This window comes from Heterodontus francisci, chromosome 3, assembly GCF_036365525.1.
Source record: "Heterodontus francisci isolate sHetFra1 chromosome 3, sHetFra1.hap1, whole genome shotgun sequence".
NCBI classification, from domain to species: Eukaryota; Metazoa; Chordata; class Chondrichthyes; order Heterodontiformes; family Heterodontidae; genus Heterodontus; species Heterodontus francisci.
Window position 1 is genome coordinate 90,417,572 of NC_090373.1, and position 24,835 is coordinate 90,442,406.

A 24,835-nucleotide genomic window follows, 5' to 3' on the forward strand; every position below is an offset into this window, starting at 1 on the left:
TGTATCAGGTTCTTCAAGACAACAGGTTCTTCAGTGCAGCAGGTTCTTCAATGCAGCAGGTTCTTCAATACAACAGGTTCTTCAATGTATCAGGTTCTTCAATACAACAGGTTCTTCAGTGCAGCAGGTTCTTCAATACAACAGGTTCTTCAATGTATCAGGTTCTTCAATACAACAGGTTCTTCAATGCAGCAGGTTCTTCAATGCAACAAGTTCTTCAATACAACAGATTCTTCAATGCAGCAGGTTCTTCAATACAACAGGTTCTTCAATACAACAGATTCTTCAATACAACAGATTCTTCAATGCAGCAGGTTCTTCAATACAACAGATTCTTCAAAACAACAGGTTCTTCAATACAACAGATTCTTCAAAACAACAGGTTCTTCAATACAACAGATTCTACAATTGCAGCTGGTTCTTCAATACAACAGATTCTTCAAAACAACAGGTTCTTCAATACAACAGATTCTTCAAAACAACAGGTTCTTCAATACAACAGATTCTACAATTGCAGCTGGTTCTTCAATACAACAGGTTCTTCAATGTATCAGGTTCTTCAATACAACAGGTTCTTCAATGTATCAGGTTCTTCAATACAACAGGTTCTTCAATACAACAGATTCTTCAAAACAACAGGTTCTTCAATACAACAGATTCTACAATTGCAGCAGGTTCTTCAATACAACAGGTTCTTCAATGTATCAGGTTCTTCAGTACAACAGGTTCTCCAGTGCAGCAGGTTCTTCAATGCAGCAGGTTCTTCAAAACAACAGGTTCTTCAATACAACAGGTTCTTCAATGCAGCAGGTTCTTTAATACAATAGGTTCTTCAATGTATCAGGTTCTTCAATACAACAGGTTCTTCAATACAACAGGTTCTTCAATGTATCAGGTTCTTCAATACAACAGGTTCTTCAATACAACAGGTTCTTCAATGTATCAGGTTCTTCAATACAACAGGTTCTTCAATGTATCAGGTTCTTCAATACAACAGGTTCTTCAATACAACAGATTCTTCAAAACAACAGGTTCTTCAATACAACAGATTCTACAATTGCAGCAGGTTCTTCAATACAACAGGTTCTTCAATGTATCAGGTTCTTCAGTACAACAGGTTCTCCAGTGCAGCAGGTTCTTCAATGCAGCAGGTTCTTCAAAACAACAGGTTCTTCAATACAACAGGTTCTTCAATGCAGCAGGTTCTTTAATACAATAGGTTCTTCAATGTATCAGGTTCTTCAATACAACAGGTTCTTCAATACAACAGGTTCTTCAATGTATCAGGTTCTTCACTACAACAGGTTCTTCAATACAACAGATTCTTCAAAACAACAGGTTCTTCAATACAACAGATTCTACAATTGCAGCTGGTTTTTCAATGCAGCAGGTTCTTCTATACAACAGTTTCTTCAATGCAGCAGGTTATTCAATACAACAGTTTCTTCAATGCAGCAGGTCTTCAATACAACAGGTTCTTCAATGCAGCAGGTCTTCAATACAACAGGTTCTTCAATGCAGCAGGTTCTTAAATACAACAGGTTCTCCAATACAACAGATTCTACAATTGCAGCTGGTTTTTCAATGCAGCTGCTTCTTCAATGCAGCAGGTTCTTCAATACAACAGGTTCTTCAATGCAGCAGGTCCTTCAATACAACAGGTTCTTCAATGCAGCAGGTCTTCAATACAACAGGTTCTTCAATGTAGCAGGTTCTTCAATGCAACAGTTTCTTCAATGCAGCAGGTTCTTCAATAAAATTGTTATTGGTTCCGGTGCCTGTATGTGTATCGAAGAAAACGTTGACTTTTGGTCCAACATTGGGTAGATATTGAGTGCCACCATTAGGCGTTCAGATCTTGATAGCCATTTGCTGCAGTGTGGGCCTGGGTTACTGTCCGTCTCCGTAAAGGTTGGAAAGACTGACAATTGTTGGACACACATGGGGCTGGAACCCCAGAACACAGGTAGGTGATGTGGGGTCACCAGGGCCAGTCCAGAAGGCCCCAGTGAGTGGGGGGTTAGTGGGTGGTTGTTTGGTCTGTAGGGGGGGGGGGGTACAGTTGTTCCTGGGGAGGGCCTCTGTGGGCCACAAATTGCCCAAGAAGGAGGAACCCTCCCGAGCCCACAGGGCGGGGTGCCTCGTTTTACAAGGCATCCTCCCCATGCGGAGCAAGCCCCCTCTGTTGCTGGTGAGTTCCCAGCAGCAGCGGGAAGAGGCCCTTAATTGGCAGTGAATAGGCTGCTTAAGGGCCTCAATTGGCCTCAGGGCGGGAAGGTCGTCGTCGGCTTATCCTGCTCTCGGGAAGATTGGAACCGGCAATCCTGGCATCGGGTTCCGTGGCATACGATTCCGCTCCGATTTTCCAGACTGCTCCACCATGAAACCCACCTTCCAGACAAGCACAAGATCCGGCCTGTGGTGATATCTTTTGCTTAAATCTGGAACAAAACTTTGTTTTTCCCGTTCCATCTCAGCTTTTCTCTCCATTCCAGTTCAGGTTTTCTCTTGACTTTTTTTTTAACCTTGTGTTTGCTTTCTGTCCACGGATCCTTCCATGCCTCATCTTTATTTTCTCCTCATTGCCAGAAATTGTAGTGTTGTGCTGTGTTTCCTCAAGCCTACTTGAAATGATAATGGCAGGCTTTATATTCAGATTCAACACAAACACTATTTATTGTCTTAGTTATCTACATTGCATGATCCAGGTCCAGGTCTTTTCTTCACTGGTGTGTGTTGGTTCTCTGTAAAATCACGCGCTGAGTGTGTCTGTCAAAATGGTGTCTTCTCCTTATATATGTCTGATAATGTCATTAGTTGCATCAGTGGCCCAGTCCCTTAACAGTGAAGTCATCACTACACTACACACAGGTTCTTCAAAGCGGCAGTGATATCAGAGTGCTGGCAGCACTTTAAACATGGTACCAGAACCTACAATGTCATCACCTGATGCTGCATCCGCCACCTCACGGCCCGCCTCCACTCCCTAACTGGCCGACCCCCCGCCTGCCAGCAGTTAGCTGGCTGACTGCCTCAAGATTGCTTCCTCCCAGGCGTTCACTGCACAAGTGGCAGCAGCACTCGCTTCCGATCCTGATGCAAAATCCAGGCCTTTATTCTTGAATGATAATAATAGTTAGTTTTGTTAGATGTCACACTGCTTGTTAATTGAAGACACTTTCTGAATCTGGATTGTTCTCCGTACAGAATTACAGGGTACTTACCCACCATTCATTATACTGCTGATATGAGGGAATTGGAAAACAGTTGCTTGACTATAGGAATTAATACCATCTGCCTACATTTTTCATCTTTTGGACCTTTAAAGGCAGTCTTTATTATTGCACCCTTCAAAGTTCTCCCTCTCTGGAATCATGCCTCGGGTATGGTTCTATGGGTTTTGATGCCCTCCTTCTGTACAGCTCACCTAAGCAAGCAGCCGTTCTCCATGTGTGAGCAAAGATAGGTTATGTCAACCATGAGGAAATAGTGGGCTGAAATTTATATTCCTGCTGCCGAAATCGGCAGCGGGTGAAAACAATGGGCAGGCCGTATGTCGTGGAGCCAGCGGCTCATTTAAATAGCAGGGGTGGGCTGCCCCCCGAATGATGTGGAGGGGGTGGACTGTCCGTCCCTTGCAATGGCATCAGCTGCCTGTGTGCAGGCAGCTGATGCCAGCTTTAAAGGGCTTCGGGCCCTACCGTTCTATTTAAATAGTTAAAGAGACATTTATGAAAAAAATACACCCCCATAAAAATTAAATTAATTGCTTGCCCTCGCCCCACCCCAAAACACTTACCTTGTCCACCTGACCTTCCACCCCTCCAAAGTTCATAAACTTTAAACTATAACCCTTCCCATCATCCTCTACACCAATGATGTTTGCTTGAGCCTGCTCCCACACCCCACACTGAGAAACTTACCTCCTCCCCCCCTCTCCACCAGTGTTCCACCTCAGTTCCCCAGACGGGGATCCGAAGGCGCCCAAGTGCCGGCCAGCGGCAGGACGATCCCACCAGGACTGACAGCAGGAACATAAGTATTATTAATTCATTAATTTAATACTGCCGAGCGGTGGGCTTCCTGCATGAGTCCTTGCCGCCGCTGGCAATATCGGGCTGGGCCCTCCCGGCGACAGGGTACATGGCGGCCCTCTCCCAGAGGCAATTTCCAGCCCCTGCTTCCATGATCCCGATGTTGCGGGGGGGGGGTGCGCGGGGGGGAAGGTTGCTAAAATTCAGCCTGGTAGGTGAAGGCATCACGGTCGAGCAGGATCCAAGCTTCTCCCAGTACTCCTACAAGTGTAAGTTTCATCAAGGGTCACTGGATAGAGATTAAGACTACACTGAAGTCAATCATCACAGCTTATTGCTGCTAATTCAGCAGAGATTGAGGGGTGGAACCTGGGATTTTCCTCAGTCTACATAAGAACATAAGAAATAGGAACAGGAGTAGGCCATTTGGTCCCTCAAGCTCATGGCTGATCTGATTGTGGCCTTAACTCCACGTTCCTTCCTGCCCCCCCCCCCATTACCCATGACTCCCTTGTCAATCATGAATCTGTCTAACTCATCCTTGATTATATTCAATGATCCAGCCTTCACTGCTCTCTGGGGAAGAGAATTCCAAACACTAATGATCCTCTGAGGGAAGAAATTCCTCCTCATCTCCATCTTAAGTGAGAGACCCTTTAATTTGAAACTGTGCCCCATCAATCCAGATTCCCCAACTAGGGAAACATCTGCTCAGCATCTACTCTGTCAAGTCCCCTCAGAATCCCATACGTTTCAATAAGATCACCTCTCAATCTTCTAAACTCCAATGAGTATAGGCCCAACTTGCTCAATCTTTCCTCCTAAGACAAACCCCTCATCCCAGGAATCAGCCTAGTGAACCTTCTCTGAACTGCTTCCAACGCAAGTGTGTCCCTCCTTAAATACAGTGACCAAAACTGTACATTGTAGTCCAGGTGCAGTCTCACCAATACCCTGTACAGTTGTGGCAAGACTTCCCTACTTTTATACTCGACCCCCCTCCCACCCTTGCAATGAAGGTCCAACATTCCATTTGGCTTCCTAATTACTTGCAGTACCTGCATGCTGACTTTTTGTGATTCATATAAAGGACAACCTGGTCCATCTGTACCAGAGCATTCTGCAATCTCTCTCCATTTAAATAATATTCTGCTTTTCTTTTCTTCCTGGAAAACCTCATAATTCCCCACATTATACTCCACCTGCCAAATTTTTGTCCACTCACTCAACCTTTTCTCTATCCCTTTGTATCCTCCTCACAACTTGCTTTCCTACCTATCTTTGTATTGCTTAACACTGTGTAGTTCCACACAGGGTAGTTGCATTTTACAACCGTAGCACCTACGATGCTATCAGGGGTGCATAAACAGTGCTCTCTCCACACATGCAGCTTAATCTTTGACATCATCTGCGCAGGATTATGAATAAATTACTAAATAGAATTCACATGTGCCTCTCTCCCCGTACCTCCCAGTCCTCAGAAATTTTGATTTAAATGATGAGCTTCTTGTGGAGACTGCAAACCTCTGATGGTAAAGGTTATTGTCAAACAATGAATGGAAAGCCCTTACAGGTAGAATGAATGCAGCCTTAGGTCTGCCTGATCAATTGCATATGATATATTAGTTGACTGGGTCAGAACCTATGTCATGCTAGGCCCTCACCTGCCAAGAATGAGGCACATTAATTTTGTCATGAACATTGATTTTAAACTGTTACTGGAGTGCAGAAAGGACTTGTTAAACAGATCAGCCGTGGCTGGAATATACATTTGCATATCAACAGATAGTGCTTGGAAGGACAAAGGACCATTCCCTGGCACATTCAACCCACAATGGACCTTGATCACCGGGTATTGGGTATAAGGGGAGCATTCCAGAGACTGCTAAGGTGATACAATCCAAGACGTGGTCAGACCAGTTAGTCACATAACTAACCTGCTTGGCAACCTGGGATTTTCTGAATTGTACAAACAGTTTGAACTGAAAAAGTCTGTTTGCTCCTGGACTGAGAAGATTTCTCCTGTCTGCTCCCACCTCTTTCTCACGGAACTCCAAATCCACTGAAGACACATGATCCCCAAGAGAGAAAAGTCTCCTACAGCAAACAAGACTTAAGAGGAATACCGGGCTCCAACGAAAAGCAAGATCTACCTACAATCAAGGATTCTGCAGTGAGCTTGAAGATCCATAACAAAAAACCCTCTTCAGAGATTGCCTTAAACCTTTCCACTTTATTTTTCTTCTGCTCTTTTCTGTCTCTATCTGCATGTGTGTATCGCGTATGCATGCTAGCGTGGGCACATCGTGTATCCGTAGGCATCAACCAAATTAGAGTTTAAGTTCAAGTTTAATAAATTTAAACTTTTCCTCGTTAAACCTAAGAAAGCCTGCTTATGCTGGTTTCCTTGCCTTATAATTGAAAAGTGGTGAACAAGGATTCACCAAGGGGGAGCTAAAATTAAAAGTTAAAAATTAAACCCCGTTACAGTAATACCAGGTGAAGGCTGAAAGGGAACGCTAGATCTCTTTCTCACCTGGTCATAACACCTAGATCACAACACTGATGTATTTATTTGGTTGCTATGGTATGGAATGGGGAGAAATACTTTGTTTTATCCATTTACACAGCTGAATTGAATAAACAAAACTCAGTTTTAGATAGTTGGACAGACCAACTATTTTCAAAATAGAGCTGTACTGTTGAAGTGAATGTCATACCTGGAAATGGGATCTCACCATACGTGACTATCTCTGTCAGCAGGACTCCAAAAGACCAGACATCTGATTTGATGGTATAAATATTGTCATTGAATATTTCTGGTGCCATCCATTTTATGGGAACTTTAGCATCTATGGGAAATTAAGAATAAAATGTTAAAAATTGTAGGAAAAAAGAGTTGTAAAAATAGTTCCTTTGATGCACATTACTTTATGATTGGCAGAGAAAAACAATAAACTCTTACATTATTTATCTTACACACCTCTTTGCAGTTGGACTTCTGCCCCCAAAGTTCCTTGGGAGCTTGGGTAGAGTTCCGGGGTAAAATGGATGGATGAGGACTGGTGGTGTGGAGGACTGTGGGGGGGAGGGGGAGGAAAAATTGGACAAGGCTGAAAATGCCGGGTCCCCAGCCTATAGTCACCACTTTGAGAATTCCCATTGGTAGAATGGCTAATGCAGAATTGGTGTCCCCCCATTTTGTCACTCCCCTTTAATTGTCCCCATTGTTTTACATTTCACTTACACATTTCCTCTTCCACCACTGAGGTGCCTACATTTGGGTCTGGGGAATTTTTGCTTTGATTTGTTTTTCTCATGTGGGTAAGTTCTAAAAATGCATGAAAACAATGAAACTGCTGTAAAAAGAAAATGAGCTCTTAATATAAAAATCCTGGAAAAAAATCTTATTTCATTTATGGTAGATTTAGTCATTTTTCCATATAATTTTTTCATATGTCTCACACAATTTATCCATTGCTAAACACACATACAGAAATTCAGAGGCATACTGTGTGCAATCTTCTGGCCGCATGTGAGACTCCTCCCCCACACGCGCCCCCCCCAAAACAAAATGGCACATGTCTTTGCAAATTCTAGCCTACTGAGTAAATGGTCATATTGTGTATAACAGCATGATTGCCCAAGAGCACTGAAGGTAGAATGGCAGGGAGGAGGATTCAATGAGGCAATGGATTGCCAAGTGTGCTTACAAACTTCAAATTGCTACACTCCCTGCTCCGAGCCACCACCAGCAATGATTTTCCAAAGATCGATCGTCATTCCCGTTTTTCATGGTTGTATCCTTGAGATTCAAAAACAAAAACTGGATTGACTATGGAAAAATTCAGAGGCTAAGGGACAGATTCTCTTTTTTTTAAATGAATGGACAGAACATTGGGCGGGCTTTGTTATGATCCTGCCTGCCAATTTTCCACTGAGCCTAAATGATCAATTGTCAAGTTTAAAATGGAAATTACGCCCCAAATACTAGTTGGTCACAAGTTGTAGTCAATGCTATTTGTATTAGAGTTGCTATTACCATATGATAATCTGCGTTGACCATTCTCAAGCAGTCGTGCAAGGCCAAAGTCTGCAATCTTACAAGACAGCATTTCTGTTAGGAGGATGTTTTCAGTTCGCAGGTCCCTGTGAATGTAACATTTTTCTTCAAGGTAGGCCATTCCCTCTGCAATCTAAAATATTGAAAATGTTGCTCTTGAACCATTAATCTCCCACATTTTGAATCACAATCCTATCATACAAGCTATTCAATAATATATTGCAACAAAATATAAAAATATTCTTAACCACAGGCAGAATTTCTAAGCCCCGAAAAGGTGGGCCATTTTCCCAGAGGTGGGATGGGGGTGGGGGGGCAGCAGGGCTACCTGCCCGCACCTGGTAGGTAGCTAATTTACCTGGTTAATGGCCTATGAAGAGATATTGTCGGAGGCCAACTAGAATTTTCCAGTTGGCCTCCAGGTCCCCGGAGGCATCGAGGAACAGGGTAGCTGCCAAGGGACCAATGCTTCAGGTTGGCTTTGAGGCCCACTCTGCCTGCCTGGCATCAACTGCAGCCACAGGCCACCCTTTGGAGGGGATGTCCCTCCACAATGGTGGCCTGGCTGCAAAGGGCTTCTTTTATTTTAAGGTTAAAAAAGTAGAAGGGAGGATGCCTCTATCTTGGAGCACCCTCTCTCTCACTTATCGTGAAAGGCCAGCTTCTGCTTCTTCAGTGCTGGAGGGTTTCCAATTGGCCCTCCAGCTTCGAGAGCCTACCCTTAATTAGACAGCGAGTCTGCCCTCTGGCCACTATTTGGCCAATTTGGGGAAAATCACAGATGAGTGACTGTTCTTCACACAGTGCGGGCTTCTGATCTGTTTTATATTGTTATATTAGACGTAAAGAGCTAGGAACTAATTAGCTAGGAACTAATTGTCATGTGTTAATGTGTTCCGGGGGCCACATTTCACTACCACGCTGGAGTCATGTGACACAAACACTATAACCCTCTAGGCAGTCCCTACCAGGCAACGTGGAAGCTGAATGGAATAAACAAATAGCTCCAGTATTTTTAAGCTTAAAGTGTGATTATTTCTAACTTATGGGAACTATAAGACATAACAACCCCATTTGAGCCTGATGGCAGGGTCCTGAAGCCCATGGGGAAAATCCTGCCCTAGGAATCCAAAAAATTCTAATATCCTTGAGACTTTAAATGCAAGAGAAGAGAGAGAGAGAGAAAAGAGAGAGAAAGAATATTCACAACAATTTTCAATTGCCATCTGTCCCACTCATACTGGAAATCAGGCCAGGTGGCATTTTAAAGCTGATTAAACAAAAAGGCAGCTTTGGCTGCTGGTTGCCCACTGGTCTGGATTATCGAGTGGGCCTTGAAATGAGCAGGCAGCACTCCCTTCCAAAATAGCCAGAAGCCTTACTAATATATTTAAATCAGGGTCCGATGCCCATAGCAATTTTCAAGTAGCAATGGGCAAACAATACTCCCACATGCTCCACCCATTGGTACCAAGCATTAAGTGGCCTAACCAGTGGTCCTTCAATGGAATCTTCCCAGAAAATGGTCCTAAAAGCTTATTTTCAGAAAGTTCTGTCGGGGCTTGGATGAGTATGAAGTCTCTGGCCCACTCCAGTGCTGCACCATCCTGGTGTGCTTCCATCTCTCTCATACAGGGCCTGCCTTCTGGCTCAGCTTATCCTCGGAACTGCCAGATTCCTGAACTCCCTCCCAGCGCCAAGGCTTTTTTGAGTTCTGGCAACTCACAGAAAAATATATAGATAAGGCCTGACTATTAAAATGGATCAGACCATTCTCTGAAGCCATAAGGTGGGGGCGGGGCATAGAGTGCAATCCCACCACTGACCACTTGCCTGGTGTGTGCCCCAGTTAAAAATTTCCTCCATGATATATATCTACAATAGATAAATCTATCTAACTGGTTCTGATGTAGGTTAAAGTTCTTTCATATATGTTGATTGAATATATTTACAAACTCATCATACGCTGAAGCACTTTTTTATTGTTGATTTCAACAACTTTACTCCTATCATTTGTTTTCTTCCCCTACCTTCAACATCTTCTACAGCATAATGTTGCATGTTTTCTGGGGGCTGCAATTTTTACTGGAGCACCAGCAGTCAGGAAAAGTGATCACACTGCCCGCCTGATTGTGAGAGTGTGAGGACTGAATCATTTTTGTGCTCGGGGGCCTCATTTAAATATTGTGGGTCAGCTGCCAATGCTCAGTGATTGCCGAAAGGCAACTCACCACTGGGGTGGGGGAAAGCGAGGTGAGAGGGGAGACGGGGAATGCAGCGGCAGCTCCTCCGTGAGACCAAGCCACAAGTCAGGCTCAGAAGGCCATGGAGTTGAGGTGGAGGGTAGGGGGTGGTGTTAGGGTGGGTTAGTGGGGACAGCAAGCTGTGGGGTAGTGGGGGGGGGGGGGCACTGATTGGCTTGTAATGGGCATGAAGATTTCTGTGGCACTAGAAGTTCCACAAGAATCACTGTACAAAAGCTTCCTTAGCAGCATCCTGTAACTTCTTTAAACACTGCTAGTTAGGCTGCTCAGCACCTGCTACCAGTGTTTGAAAGGCAGGAGATACTTATCGGCAAGGGAAGCACAGTCTCCTGTGTTAGGCACCCTTGATGTCTGTTATTTATTTGATTTCTCCTTCTATTTCATGCACAAATCACTTCTGCCATTCAACCATCTCCTGTTCTCTGCCCAAGCACTCTATCACTCTTCCTGTGTGTGTTGCCTCTCCCCAACCCGATTCACCACCCCTCCCCCCCACCACCAGCCTTTCCCTTGTTCTGATCCTCTGTAATATCTTCTAGTCTTGATGACGGAACCTCGACTATTGCTCTCTCGTAGATGATGCCTGACCTGCTGCGTGTTTCCAGCATTTTCTGCTTTTTGTTTCAGTTTTCCAGAATTTGCAGTGTTTTGCTCTTTGTTGATGCTGTGATGCTACACTCAGCTAATTTAGTTACCTTCCTGTAAATCTTCCAAACCTATTGGGCTGAAATTTATTTTGTGGCGGTTGTAAACAATGGCAGCCCACACACGTGGGCCAAGCTTCGCAGAGCCACTGCAATATTAAATGCGGCGGCTCATTTAAATGTCTGGGGAGGACCGCACCCCCCCTCCCCCCCCCCCCCCACCCCCGATGACGTGGAGAGGACGGGTGGTCCATTCCTGGCAATGGGGTCAGGCGTCACTGTGCAGGTGCCAAGGCCATTTTTCAAGGGCTTCGAGCCTTACATTTCAATTTAAATTTTTAAAGAACGATTCATTTAAAAAAAATAAATAAAGTGCTCTGACCCTCTCCCACCTTCCCCCCTAATAAGCATACAAGTAATTACCTGCCCTCTCCCCGCTCCATAACACTTACCTTGTGCTGCCGACCGTCCCCCCACAAAGTTCATCAACTTTAAACTTTACCCCTTCCCACAACCCCCTAGACCCATGAGATTCATTTGACCCCGCTCCCCCCCTCCCACACTGGAAAACTTACCTGCTCCCCCGTCCCCCCCAGTGTTCCGCCGGCATCAATATGGCACTGGAGCGGACGACGGGAGTGGGTAAGTACTTAATTCCTTTATTTACAAAATTCTGTCTATGTAAATTTGTCTCCCATTGCTGAGCGGCGGGGGAGCTGCCATGAGGCCTCGCCGCCGCCGGCAATATGGGACTGGGCCTTCCCGGTGTTGAGGCCCATGGCAGGCCTCTGCCGGAGGCATTTTCCAGCCCCCACCCACCACGATCCCCCACTTTGGGGGGTCTGTAAAATCTAGCCCATTGTGGTTTTACACTAATCAGGTGCCACTTCAATACTAATAAGTGATTTCCATGTATATTTTGCACATAATTGACCTATTTTACTCATCAAGAAACTTTCTTTCTTCCCTCTCATGAGTCTGCATACACATGTTACTGTGTTTAAGTCTCTCATCAGGATAAAATCCCTCTTTTATCATGAACAAAGAAGTAAATTTTCTGACCTGTATGGCAAAACCACTGAGCAAAGAAAATTCCAGGTTTCTCGTTTCTGAATGAGCTGTGAAATTAATCAGGAGACTTCATATTAGAGGATAGAGTGACACTGTCCGGAGTTGTAAATATTTCATAGACAAAGAAACAGAAACATTATTTTTAGGGCATTGCCCTTCCCTCTGCTTCACGCAGCCTCAAGCATGTCACATACAATATTATGCATCCAAGGCAGGAGGCAGGATTGCCAGATTTCTGCCCCTGCTGGTCCATAACCAGCCTCCAGCAGATTTGGAATGCTTCCTCACCCCTCTCCATTGAAATGCCTTGCCTGAACTCAGAACCTCCTTTGACTGATTCGTAACCCAAAGCCAACGACACTGCAGTTCCTCAGTTCCCTCTTTGCGAATGGCCAAACTGACACCAAGGGCCAGGGTTTTCCTTTCCCAGCTGGAGGAGGATTGGGAGGGTCCTCCTTGCACTGTCCAACTCTGCTAGGATCCTGAAGAAATAAGTTAAAATCAAGCCAAGTCCACCCCAATGCCCACATCTAGACAGAAATCTGGGCTGAATTTTATGATCCTGTTGCTGTGTGCAAAATGTAGGCGGTCCCACTTGTCACGTGAGTGGCCGTTCTGCTGTGATTACGTGGCAGTGGCCATTTTGCATAATGGAGGCTGCCATCCCCCCAATCACGTGGCAGGGCAGCAATGGAGACAACATTCACAGCATCATCTGATGTCAGAGCAGGTGCTGGCGCCATCTTTAAAAGCCTGCCAGCCCTGCATTCACTCTTTCCAATGGATTCTACAGGAACTCACTGAACCAAAACCTCTGTACACTTCCAAAAATTTCTAAGTCAGCAAGCAGCCCCCTTGTGCATACTTTTGATCTAATATCTTTTCCAGAAGTGTGAGACTTCACACCCATAACAACATCATTTAGGATTCCCGCTAATGGCCCCACAGCACTCACAACGTATACACTTGCAGAGTTCCCGCCTTTCACACACAACCCCCTTAGACACTCAGCATAGAGGCAATGGCCTCTGTAACCCCCACTTCCCCTATACTACCATAGTTAGGTTACCTTCCCTTTCGCAGCACCAAGGACTCTTGCCTCGGTGGTGCCAGCTTTTCAAAGTCACATTTGATTGCCGCATCTCATCCACAAAATTTCAGGAAATTTGTTGGATCGCAGTGAATTAGATTCAAATTTATTTAAGACAGCATTTCAGGCATTTAAATTAGGATGCTGTCGGGTCGGGGCATCAGTACTGCCAAGGTAATTCTCCGCCTCTGACAGAATCATCACACTGCAATATGGTGCCAAGTTTTGTGGCAGACAGCTCCAAGGAGATTCTCTGCGCGCCCCGCTCAAACCCAATGAACCCACCTCAGACAAGAGAACAAAATTCAGCCCTATGAGTGGGAGAAGGAATGATGAATTTCTGACTGCCAAACCTGAATCTACTGCTGCTGGAGAACAGTCAGTCATCATCAGATATTTTAGGCTTGATTTTAACTTGGTGCATAAGTTTGGCAAGGAGCTGGTGGGGCTCACCTGACCACGTAAAAAGTGAGGTCCCAACCATTTTAACTATGGGGACAGGGATACCCTTGGGCATGGGGCTATTAAAATCAGCCCTTTCAATTTATATTAGTTTATATTAGTGCTTCAAATCAAGAATACCGCTAGTAGTTAAAATGCAGGGCTATTGGCTCAGACTTTGCAGTTGTCATGATAGTGTAAGTGTTAGCATTCACTGTCATTACTCTGTGAAACTGATAGCAACTTCTGACATCCACGCATGCTGAATTAAACACTGAAATGCAGAAGTTGCTGTCAGTGATTCCCTGCTCCTCCACAGGATGTGCTGCTGATGCCCTCGCCGATGGAAATCCTAGAAATCACTGAATTGACGTGCACTTCTACTTTTTACCACAATAAGAACAGCAATAACTTACATTTATATTGCACCTTTAAAGGAGTGAAACATTCCCAGATGCTTCACAGGAGTGTTATCAAACAAAGTCTGACACTGGGTCATATAAGGAGCTATTAAGGCAAATGACCAACATCTATTCAAAGAGGTAGGTTTTAAGGAGCATGTCATGCTAGGCACCCACCTGCCAAGAATGAGGCACATTAATTTTGTCATGAACATTGATTTTAAACTGTTACTGGAGTGAGGGGAGGACTTGTTGAACAGATCAGCTGTGGCTGGAAAAGACATTTGCATATTAACAGATGGTGTTTGGAAAGACAAAGCGGCCATTCCCTGAGACATTCAACCCACAATGGACTTTTTATCACCAGACGTTGAAGGTTGGGGAGCTCACATTCCAGGTTGACTGCTAAGATGGCCGAATATGCAAATGGACATGGTCAAACCAGCTAGTCACATGACTAACCTGCTGGGCAACTTGAGCTTTTTGAATTTGTACAAACAGTTTGGGCAAAAAGCAGAATATTCCTGGACTGAGATCTCTCCTGGCTGGCTCGCCACAGTCTCTCCTGTTGCCTGCTCACATCTCTTTCTCACAAGCCTCTGAATCCACTGAAGACAGATGAACCCCAAGAGAGAAAAGTCTCCTACAGTGAACAAGGTTTAAGAAGAATACTTGGCCCTAACGAAAAGCAAGATCTACCTACAATCAAGGACTCTACAGTGAGCTTGAAGAACCGTAACAAAAACTCTTCAGATATTGCCTCAAACCTTTCCAGTTTATTTTTCTTCTGCTCTCTATTTGCATGTGCGTATTGCATAAACATGCTAGCGTGGGCGCGTCGTGTACCCGTAGGCGTTAACCGAATTAGAGTTTAAGTTCCAGTTTAATAAAATTTCACCTTTCTTCTTTAAACCTAAGAAAGTATGTTTGTGCTGGTGTCTTTGCCTTATAATTGGAAAGCGGTGAACAAGGATTCACCAAGGGGAGCTTAAAACATGGGTGGTTAAAATTATACCCTGTTACAGTGAGACCAGGTGAAGGCTGAGAGGGACCCCTAGACACCTTTCTCACCTGGTTGTAACAAGCATCTTAAAGGATGTTAGAGCCTAGGTGGCTAAAGGTGCAGCTGTCAATGGTGGAGAAATTAAAATTGGACATGCTCAATAGCCAGAATTGAAGGAAAACAGATATCTTGGAGGGCTGTGGGGCTGGAGGAGATTACAAAGATAGGGGGAGGTGAGACCATGGAGGGATTTGAAACAAGGAGGAGATTTTTAAGATTGAGGCGCTGCTTAACCGGGATCCAATGGATGCCAGCGGGCACAGGGGCAATGGGTGAATGAGACTTATTGCAAGTTAGGACACAGGCAAAAGAGTTTTGGATAACCTCAACTGCAAGAATAATAGAACATGGAAGGTCAGCCAGGAGGGCACTGGAATAATCAAGTCCAGAGGTAACATAGGCAAGAATGGCAGTTTCAGGAGGAGAGAAGCTGAGGTAGAAGTGGAGTTGCGTAATGTTATGGCGGTGAAAATAGGCTGTTTTAGTAATGGTGTGGGAAACTCATCTCAGGGCCAAATATGACACCAACGTTGCAAACAGTCTGTCCAGCCTCAGACAGTTGCCAGGGGGAGAGATGGAAGTCGATGGCTATGTAAGGGAGTTTGTGCTGAGGAATGGCTTTGGTCTTTAGAAATTAAGTTGGAGGAAATTTCTCCACATCCAGTACTAGATGTCAGGCAAGCAGTCTGACAATACAGGGCTGGAATTTACGCCAGGCAGATGGGAGCTGGCCACCGACGTAAAAGTCGATGGCAAACCTGCTTCTGCCTGGCCCGGGGATCCGACCTGCATTTTACGGGTCCCTGTGCCTTAATTGTTCTGAGGCGGGACTTCCACCCACTTGAGGGAGGAAGTCCCGCCTCATTGAGCTGCCGGCCAATCATCGGACCGGCAGCTCTTAGTCCCAGCATCATCAGTGGGAGTGGTGGCCATTGCTGGGACTGCAGCCCAGCTGAGGACATGGAGCCAGGATTACAGGTAAGTTTGGTTTGCCTCGCCAGGGGGATCGGTAATGTCCCAGCGAGGCAAGGAAGTTCGTTTGGGGGGAAGGGAGGCATCTCGGGTCCTGGGGAGGTTGGTGAAGTGGGGGTGGCCCTCAATGGGGAACCCAGTGCCCGTTTGTCTGGGCACCCCCCCCCGTCCCCCTACACCCAGTGCGCTGAGAGGCTGCCAGGTTTCACTGGGCGGCCTTTCACGTCTCCTGGACATCCGCTTGCCACGGGTAAAATCCCCATGGAGGTGGGCGAAAGCCCTTAAGTGTCCGTTAAGTGGCCACTTAAGGGTCTTGATCAGCCTGGGGCGGGCGGCCCGTTTCTCGCTCCCCGCTGGCCCAAGTAAAGTGGGGCGGAGGCAGGAGCGAGTTGGGAAGGTCTCCCGGAGCCTCCCGCTCAGTTTTACACCACCCCGCCGCCACCATCCGGCTTGCTGGGGTGGTGTAATATTCTGGCCATAGAGTCAGTGGAGGGGTCGAGCAAAGCGATGGTGAGGTGAGTGCAGTCAGTGTACATGTGGAAACTGATGTGTTTTCAGATGATGTCACTGAGGGGCAGAAAAAGGATGGGACCAAGGAAAGATTCTTGGGGCACTCCAGAGGTAACAATGCAGGAGGGGGGAAAAGAAGACATTGTAGATGATTATCTGGCTGTGATTCGATAGATAAGAATGAAACCTAAAAGAGCGTTTCACCCAGCTGGAATGGATATTGGAGAAAAGGCATTGGAAGAGGATGGTGTGTTCATCTGTACCGAAGGATGAGAAGGGATAGTTTATGATGGTCACAGTCACAAAGAATGTAATTTGTGACTTTGATAAGGGCTATTTTAGTATTGTGGCAGGGTTGAAATTCTGATTGGAGGGATTCAAACATAGAATTTTGGGAAAGCTGGGCATGGATTTGGGAAGCAACAACACGTTCAAGGACTTTGAAGAGGAAAGGGAAGTTGGAGTTGGGATAGTAGTCTGCAAGGATGGATGGATCAAGGGTAGGTTTTTTGAGGCATGGTGATGGCCAATTTGAAGGGGCAGTCAGTACCTGAGGAGAACAAACTGTTAACAATGTCAGTTAACATGGGACATAAGAAAGGAGGTTGGGTGGTCAACCATTTGGGTGGAATAGGATCGAGGGAACAGAAGGTTGGTCTCCTGGACATAATAAACTCAAAGAGAGAAAGGCAGGAAATGGGATAGAATCTGGAGAAAGATGTGAGCTCGGATCTCACTACAAAAACCCCAAAAATGTTAAACCTAGTTGTAATTGGTCTAACTAGGTTTTTAACAGTGTATTAAATCATAATTACTGCTAAGCAACCACACTAGCACTGAAAATCCAATTTAATATTTGTGCAATGTCAAATTTTTCCATTCCATGATAAAAATTCCATAATTTCAAATTTAAAAAAAATTGTTTATGATATTTTGGCTTTGACCTTAATCCCATGTGTACTTCCCAATCTTTATTTCACTTTCTGTATAACTTATAAAAAGTCAATGATAAAACCTTCTTGTTCCTTCCTGCTTTTCAGACTATGAGAATTCTTCAATGCAATTGCCTGTTACATGACATCATTGTTGGTGGACAACTGGAGATCCCCTATAGCTGGCGCCAGAATGAAATTAGCATCAGCAAAGGTAAAATCTACACCACAGACCTCACTAGATCTCTATGGGCAGCTGTCTTCAACGTCAGCAGCAAACACCATCACTTCATCACTGACAGTAAAATCCTGGCCATTAAAGTATGGACCAGATGCATATTAACAATAAATACAGCAACCCTGCTTGACCTGAGTTGACAGTGCTAATTCCTGGTCACTGAGGACATGGAGGTAGATTTATACCCTTTCATGTTCAATGCCAGAACATCTTGCAACTTCATCATAGGGCCATTTTTGTATCTGTGAGTCAGGTTTTAGCTGGGTCGTGAGGTGATAAGGGTCATGTTTTTGGGCAGTCGACACTCATGCATTAGTATAGCGCAAGGCAGACAAAATAAATCACTTACACTTGAGGTATTTTTGCAAATTTCCCCATTTCATTAACTCTGTAACAATGCAATATGGCTCATCCTCAGTGCAGACAGCTAATAGCTTGACCAGTCGTTCATGGCACAATTGCTTCATGATCTCAGCTTCCTCCAAGAATGCATGTTTTGATTGTGAACCCACTGCAGAAAATGGAAGAGAATGATTAGCTACTTGTTGCTGTTATTTTGATGTATTTTGTATTCAATAGTTTTGAAGTTTGTAAAGTGATATAATAGATATCAGAAACTGTTTTTTTTCAGAACCTAACTTGCTTGCATGTTACACTGTGCCTCCAAAGATGTAAAACTGAAAAGTACAGAGATATTTGTTCCACTCTTTATTCCCCCACCGAAGGCTTGTCTCAAAATTCAGTTGATCTATACTGCCGGAACTGAAATGGTTTAAAGTAAATGTAACTACCGGGGTGTGTTCCTAAACTGCAAATGGCTAGATCACAAATGGAAGCTAAGAGCAAGTGCATGTCAGAGTGTCAGGATTGAAGTGTTATAGCCCGACTTGTGACTTGAACAGGCATCCAGTCAGGTAGTGTACTAACAGTACAGCCTCACAGAACAATCTCTTACACAGTGATTCTGTTCATTTTTGATAAGCAGGGTGGGGCTTGGGTGCGGGTTAGATTTGGGGAAAGTCCAACTACACACGCATTCTGTTTCTGGCATGTGTATAATGCACTGAGCAATGATATACATGTCATCACTAGAATGGCCTCTGAAAGCAATAATAGACCTGGGTTCTTCTGTGTTGAACAATGCATTACATGCCAATGTTAGAATAATCTGTATTCGGTCTTCCTAATGTAAAACAGACTGCACCATAAGCAGCAAACTAGCAAACAGTTTACTAGATTGGAGGAAGTAAAGACATAAATCTCCATCTCCCACAGAGTGGTGTTGAAAGAAATGAATGAACAGGTGCTGTATCTGTAAGTGCCTGGTTAGAAGCAGCTGGGATCGGGGTGATGAAAAAGGAACCCTTTACCCACACATTTTGAGACCCAATAAGCTGGTTGTAGGTCTTGCTATGATGGTTGGTTTGCTTCTAGTGTCTTCTCTAGGAAGTAATCATTATCGTTATTCCTTTTTGCTGCAATTTTCAGCATATTTCCCTCCAACATCCAACAAAACAAGAAAGATTTTTACCAACTTGGTTATCCTTGTTTGATCTAAGATTAAAATAGTGAGTAAGGGGGTGGGGGGGTGGCGAGGGTGCGGGGAGTCTTCTTTATGTGCCAGTGGTTTTCATTTTTCGAGTTGTAAATGAGTTTCATTCCTTGTTAACTGCTCTCTTTGGCAATAGTTTAATTGTTGCCTGTTGGCTGCCCATCTGGTGGATGTTTGGCACCATCTATTGGTTGTATATATGATGACTGATAGTAAGTGGTTCAAGAGTTCACCTACCTAGGCTCAACTATCACCAGTAACCTGTCTCTAGATGCAGAAATCAACAAGCGCATGGGTAAGGCTTCCACTGCTATGTCCAGACTGGCCAAGAGAGTGTGGGAAAATGGCGCACTGACACGGAACACAAAAGTCCGAGTGTATCAGGCCTGTGTCCTCAGTACCTTGCTCTACGGCAGCGAGGCCTGGACAACGTATGCCAGCCAAGAGCGACGTCTCAATTCATTCCATCTTCGCTGCCTTCGGAGAATACTTGGCATCAGGTGGCAGGACTATATCTCCAACACAGAAGTCCTTGAAGCGGCCAACACCCCCAGCTTATACACACTACTGAGTCAGCGGCGCTTGAGATGGCTTGGCCATGTGAGCCGCATGGAAGATGGCAGGATCCCCAAAGACACATTGTACAGCGAGCTCGCCACTGGTATCAGACCCACCGGCCGTCCATGTCTCCGTTATAAAGACGTCTGCAAACGCGACATGAAATCGTGTGACATTGATCACAAGTCGTGGGAGTCAGTTGCCAGCATTCGCCAGAGCTGGCGGGCAGCCATAAAGACAGGGCTAAATTGTGGCGAGTCGAAGAGACTTAGTAGTTGGCAGGAAAAAAGACAGAGGCGCAAGGGGAGAGCCAACTGTGCAACAGCCCCAACAAACAAATTTCTCTGCAGCACCTGTGGAAGAGCCTGTCACTCCAGAATTGGCCTTTATAGCCACTCCAGGCGCTGCTTCACAAACCACTGACCACCTCCAGGCGCGTATCCATTGTCTCTCGAGATAAGGAGGCCCAAAAGAAAGAAAAGAAAGATAGTAAGAAAAGTTTCCCCTGTACTTAAATTCTTGCATAGGTATTTAAAAAGACACAAAAGTGAGTTTAGGATGATGTTCAAATTTGTTTTCTCTCCATCCCATCCCTTTTCACAGAGTTTATTTTCTGTTGTAAATCACCCTTTTCAGTTATGAACATTTGAACTTGAACTCGTCTGCTCCAGGATCGTATGGTTTTCAGCAGTGTTCAGGACAATATCTGCCGTTTGAAGGATATGGTGCACATGCTTGTACATTTTCATTTTGTTTTGCTTTTTGTCTTTGGTTTTAGCATCAGTAGTTGTCCTCCTAGGTAGGCCTATGGTTCAAAATCTAAGGAAGGGATATTTGAAGAAAGTAGTCTGGGGACTGGGGGCTTTTCTGTGATATCTAGGGGCCATGAGATTTCATTTCCAATTTTTTATTTTTTGCTATTGTTCATCAGCGCTGGTGTGAATGTTGGATTCAGATTTTAATAACAACTTTGGATGTTGTTTATACCTTATTGCAATTTTAGAGCTTCATCAGATAGTTATCTTGCTCAGTGTCAAGAACCATACCAAAAAGTGAGCTTTTTCACCATATACACAATATCTGGTATTGTAGTATTGCCTGTGGATTGAACAGAACACTCTTGCTACTGTAAGCTGCTTACTGAAATTGTATGAGCTCTCTTGTGTTCTCCTTGCCTTCAGATGGTGGAAAATTATAACACTATTATTCTACAGTTTGATTAGGCGACAAGCAATAGATCAAGTTCATTAATAGCAAAAATTAAGCAAACATAGAAAATCACTACAGCAGATTTCACTTGATTACAGAGCTTGTAACTCAAATGTTCCTGAGTACAAAAAGAATAATAAATGTGCAACACGTTACTAAACTTCCTAATGCCACTGAACCTGGACCAGCATCTATAGCACGGATTTTCTATGGGATATTTAGTTCACCCCACCAGACGTGGTGGCACAGTGGTATACAGTAGGGAGGGAGTTGCCCTGGGAGTCCTCAACATCGACTCCGGACCCCATGATGTCTCATGGCATCAGGTCAAACATGGGCAAGGAAACCTCCTACTGATTACCACCTACTGCCCTCCCTCAGCTGATGACTCAGTACTCCTCCATGTTGAACACCACTTGGGGGAAACACTGACGGTGGCAAGGGCACAAAATGTACTCTGGGCGGGGGACTTCAATGTCCATCACCAAGAGTGGCTCGGTAGCGCCACTACTGACCCAGCTGGCCGAATCCTAAGGGACATAGCTGCTAGACTGGGTCTGCGGCAGGTGGTGAGCGAACCAACACGAGGGAAAAACATACTTGACCTCGTCCTCACCGATCTGCCTGCCACAGATGCTTCTGTCCATGACTGTATTGGTAGGAGTGACCACTGCACAGTCCTTGTGGAGACGAAGTCCCGCCTTCACATTGAGGATACCGTCCATCGTGTTGTGTGGCACTACCACTGTGCTAAATGGGATAGATTTCGAAGAGACCTAGCAATGCAAAACTGGGCATCCATGAGGCACTGTGGGCCATCAGCAGCAGCAGAATTGTACTAAAACACAATCTGTAACCTCATGGCCCGGCATATCCCCCACTCTACCATTACCATCAAGCCAGGAGACCAACCTTGGTTCAATGAAGAGTGCAGGAGGGCATGCCAGGAGCAGCACCAGGCATATCTCAAAATGAGGTGTCAACCTGGTGAAGCTACAACACAGGATTATCTGCCTGCCAAACTGCGTAAGCAGCATGCGATAGACAGAGCTAAGCGATCCCATAACCAACGGATCAGATCTAAGCTCTGCAGTCCTGCCACATCCAACCGTGAATGGTGGTGGACAATTAAACAAATAACAGGAGGAGGTGGCTCCACAAATATCCCCATCCTCAATGATGGGGGAGCCCAGCACATCAGTGCAAAAGAGAAGGCCGAAGCATTGGCAACAATCTTCAGCGAGAAGTGCTGAGTTAATGATCCATCTCAGCCTCCTCCTGAAGTCCCCAACATCACAGATGCCAGACTTCAGCCAATTCGATTCACTCTGCGTGATATCAAGAAACGACTGAAGGCACTGGATACTGCAAAAGCTTTGGGCCCTGACAACATTCCGGCAATAGTACTGAAGACCTGTGCTCCAGAACTTGCTGTGCCCCTAGCTAAGCTGTTCCAGTACAGCTACAACACTGGCATCTGCCCTGCAAAGTGGAAAATCGCCCAGGTATGTCCTGTACACAAAAAGCAAGACAAGTCCAACGCAGCCAATTACAGCCCCATCAGCCTACTCTCAATCATCAGTAAAGTGATGGAAGGTATCATCAACAGTGCCATCAAGCGGCACTTGCTTAGCAATAACCTGCTCAGTGACGCTCAGTTTGGGTTCGGCCAGATCCGCTCAGCTCCAGACCTCATTACAGCCTTGGTTCAAACATGGACAAAAGAGCTGAACTCAAGAGGTGAGGTGAGAGTGACTGCCCTTGACATCAAGGCAGCATTTGAGCGAGTATGGCATCAAGGAGCCCGAGCAAAACTGAGGTCAATGGGAATCAGGGGGAAAACCCTCCGCTGGCTGGAGTCATACCTAGCGCAAAGGAAGGTGGTTGTGGTTGTTGGAGGTCAATAATCTGAGCTCCAGGACATCACTGCAGGAGTTCCTCAGGGTAGTGTCCTAGGCCCAACCAACTTCAGCTGCTTCATCAATGACCAACCTTCAATCATAAGGTCAGAAGTGGGGATATTTGCTGATGATTGCACAATGTTCAGCACCATTCGTGACTCCTCAGATACTGAAGCAGTCCGTGTCGAAATTCAGCAAGACCTGGACAATATCCAGGCTTGGGCTGATAAGTGGCAAGTAACATTCGCGCCACACAAGTGCCTGGCAATGACCATCTCCAACAAGAGAGAATCTAACCCTTAACATTCAACGGCATTACCATAGCTGAATCCCCCACTATCAATATCCTAGGGGCTACCATTGACTAGAAACTGAACTGGAGTAGCCATATAAATACCGTGGCTACAAGAGCAGGTCAGAGGCTAGGAATCCTGAGGCGAGTAACTCACCACCTGACTCCCTAAAGCCTGTCCACCATCTACAAGGCACAAGCCAGGAGTGTGATGGAATACTCTCCACTTGCCTGGATGGGTGCAGCTCCAACAACACTCAAGAAGCTCAACACCATCCAGGACAGAGCAACCCGCTTGATTGGCACCTCATCGACAAACATTCACTCCCTTTACCACCGACGCACAGTGGCAGCAGTGTGTACCATCTACAAGATGCACTGCAGCAATGCACCAAGGCTCCTTAGACAGCACCTTCCAAACCTCTATCAACTAGAAAGACAAGGGCAGCAAGTGCATAGGAACACCACCACCTGCAAGTTCCCCTCCAAGTCACACACCATCCTGATTTGGAACTATATCGCTGTTCCTTCACTGTCGCTGGGTCAAAATCCTGGAACTCCCTTCCTGACAGCACTGTGGGTATACCTACCTCACATGGACTGCAGTGGTTCAAGAAGGCAGCTCACCACCACCTTCTCAAGGGCAATTGGGGATGGGCAATAAATGCTGGCCTGACCAGCGATGCCCACATCCCTGAATGAATAAAAAAAAACCCTCATGGAGTCTTCCGAATTTATCATCCCGTTGCGGGTCCTAGCAGTGGCACTGGATGAGGGTGGTGTCTCTGTGCGTCACGTGGTGGCCGGCCCATTTGAATGCAGGAGGTGCAGGACCTGTCCCATTGGAGGACAGGGGCATGCGAGGAGATGCCAATGGCATCATCAGCTGAGACGGACACAGGTGCTGGCACCATATTTGAAGCCCTGCCAGCCCTGCTTGAACTGCTGCCTCACTTTGTGAGTTTCATGCTGGTTTGCCTTTGCCTCTGCTGTGCTGCTGACTGTGGCCCCTGTGCTGCTGACCCCCCTGGCTGGACACCCTGTGCTGCTGACACTCCCTGGCTGGACACCCTGTGCTGCTGACTCACCTGGCTATATACCCTATACTGCTGAACAAGGCCTCATAAGGTCAGGACCTGACCAGAAGCCAAGAAGGACCATGTCAGGCGGAAGACACTGGATGGCCCCACAGTTTAATGATGACTCCCTGAGGATTCTCCTCCAGGCTGTAAAGGAAGGGTGGGAGCTATCTGCCAAAGGGACTGGAGGAACAGGCCCTCCCACCTGACCAAGCAAGCCTTGGTGGAGATTGCAGAGGAGGTCACCAGCTGTGGGGTCACCCTCCGAAACTGGGTCCAGTGCCACAAGAGGGTCAATTACCTCCTTTGCTCTGGCAAGGTGAGTCCTCCATACTCATCTCATCTTTGGGGCTTGCAGGTGGCCACGTGGGAGGGGATGTGACCTGGTCAGGGATTCGCTGCAAAGTGGGTGGCAAGAGGCTGAGGCTGAACTGTATTCAAGAGAACATTTTTAGCCAGCATGTAACAAACCCAACGAGAGAGAGTGCAATTCTAGATTTAGGCTTCCATAATGAAGCTGG

The 24,835-nt window shown here is 45.7% G+C and overlaps 1 protein-coding gene across 1 annotated transcript in view; it reads right to left on the bottom strand.

Annotated features, from left to right (window-relative positions):
• si:ch73-340m8.2 (tyrosine-protein kinase SRK3) overlaps window positions 1-24,835 on the bottom strand; it is a 50,083-nt gene that overhangs the window by 5,889 nt on the left and 19,359 nt on the right. The window contains exons 4-7 of the mRNA XM_068028556.1: window positions 18,073-18,234; window positions 12,068-12,123; window positions 8,077-8,230; window positions 6,755-6,886 (exon numbers count right to left, since the gene is read on the bottom strand). Of these exons, the coding sequence (XP_067884657.1) occupies window positions 6,755-6,886; window positions 8,077-8,230; window positions 12,068-12,123; window positions 18,073-18,234 (504 nt within the window). The remainder of the gene's footprint in view (window positions 1-6,754; window positions 6,887-8,076; window positions 8,231-12,067; window positions 12,124-18,072; window positions 18,235-24,835) is intronic.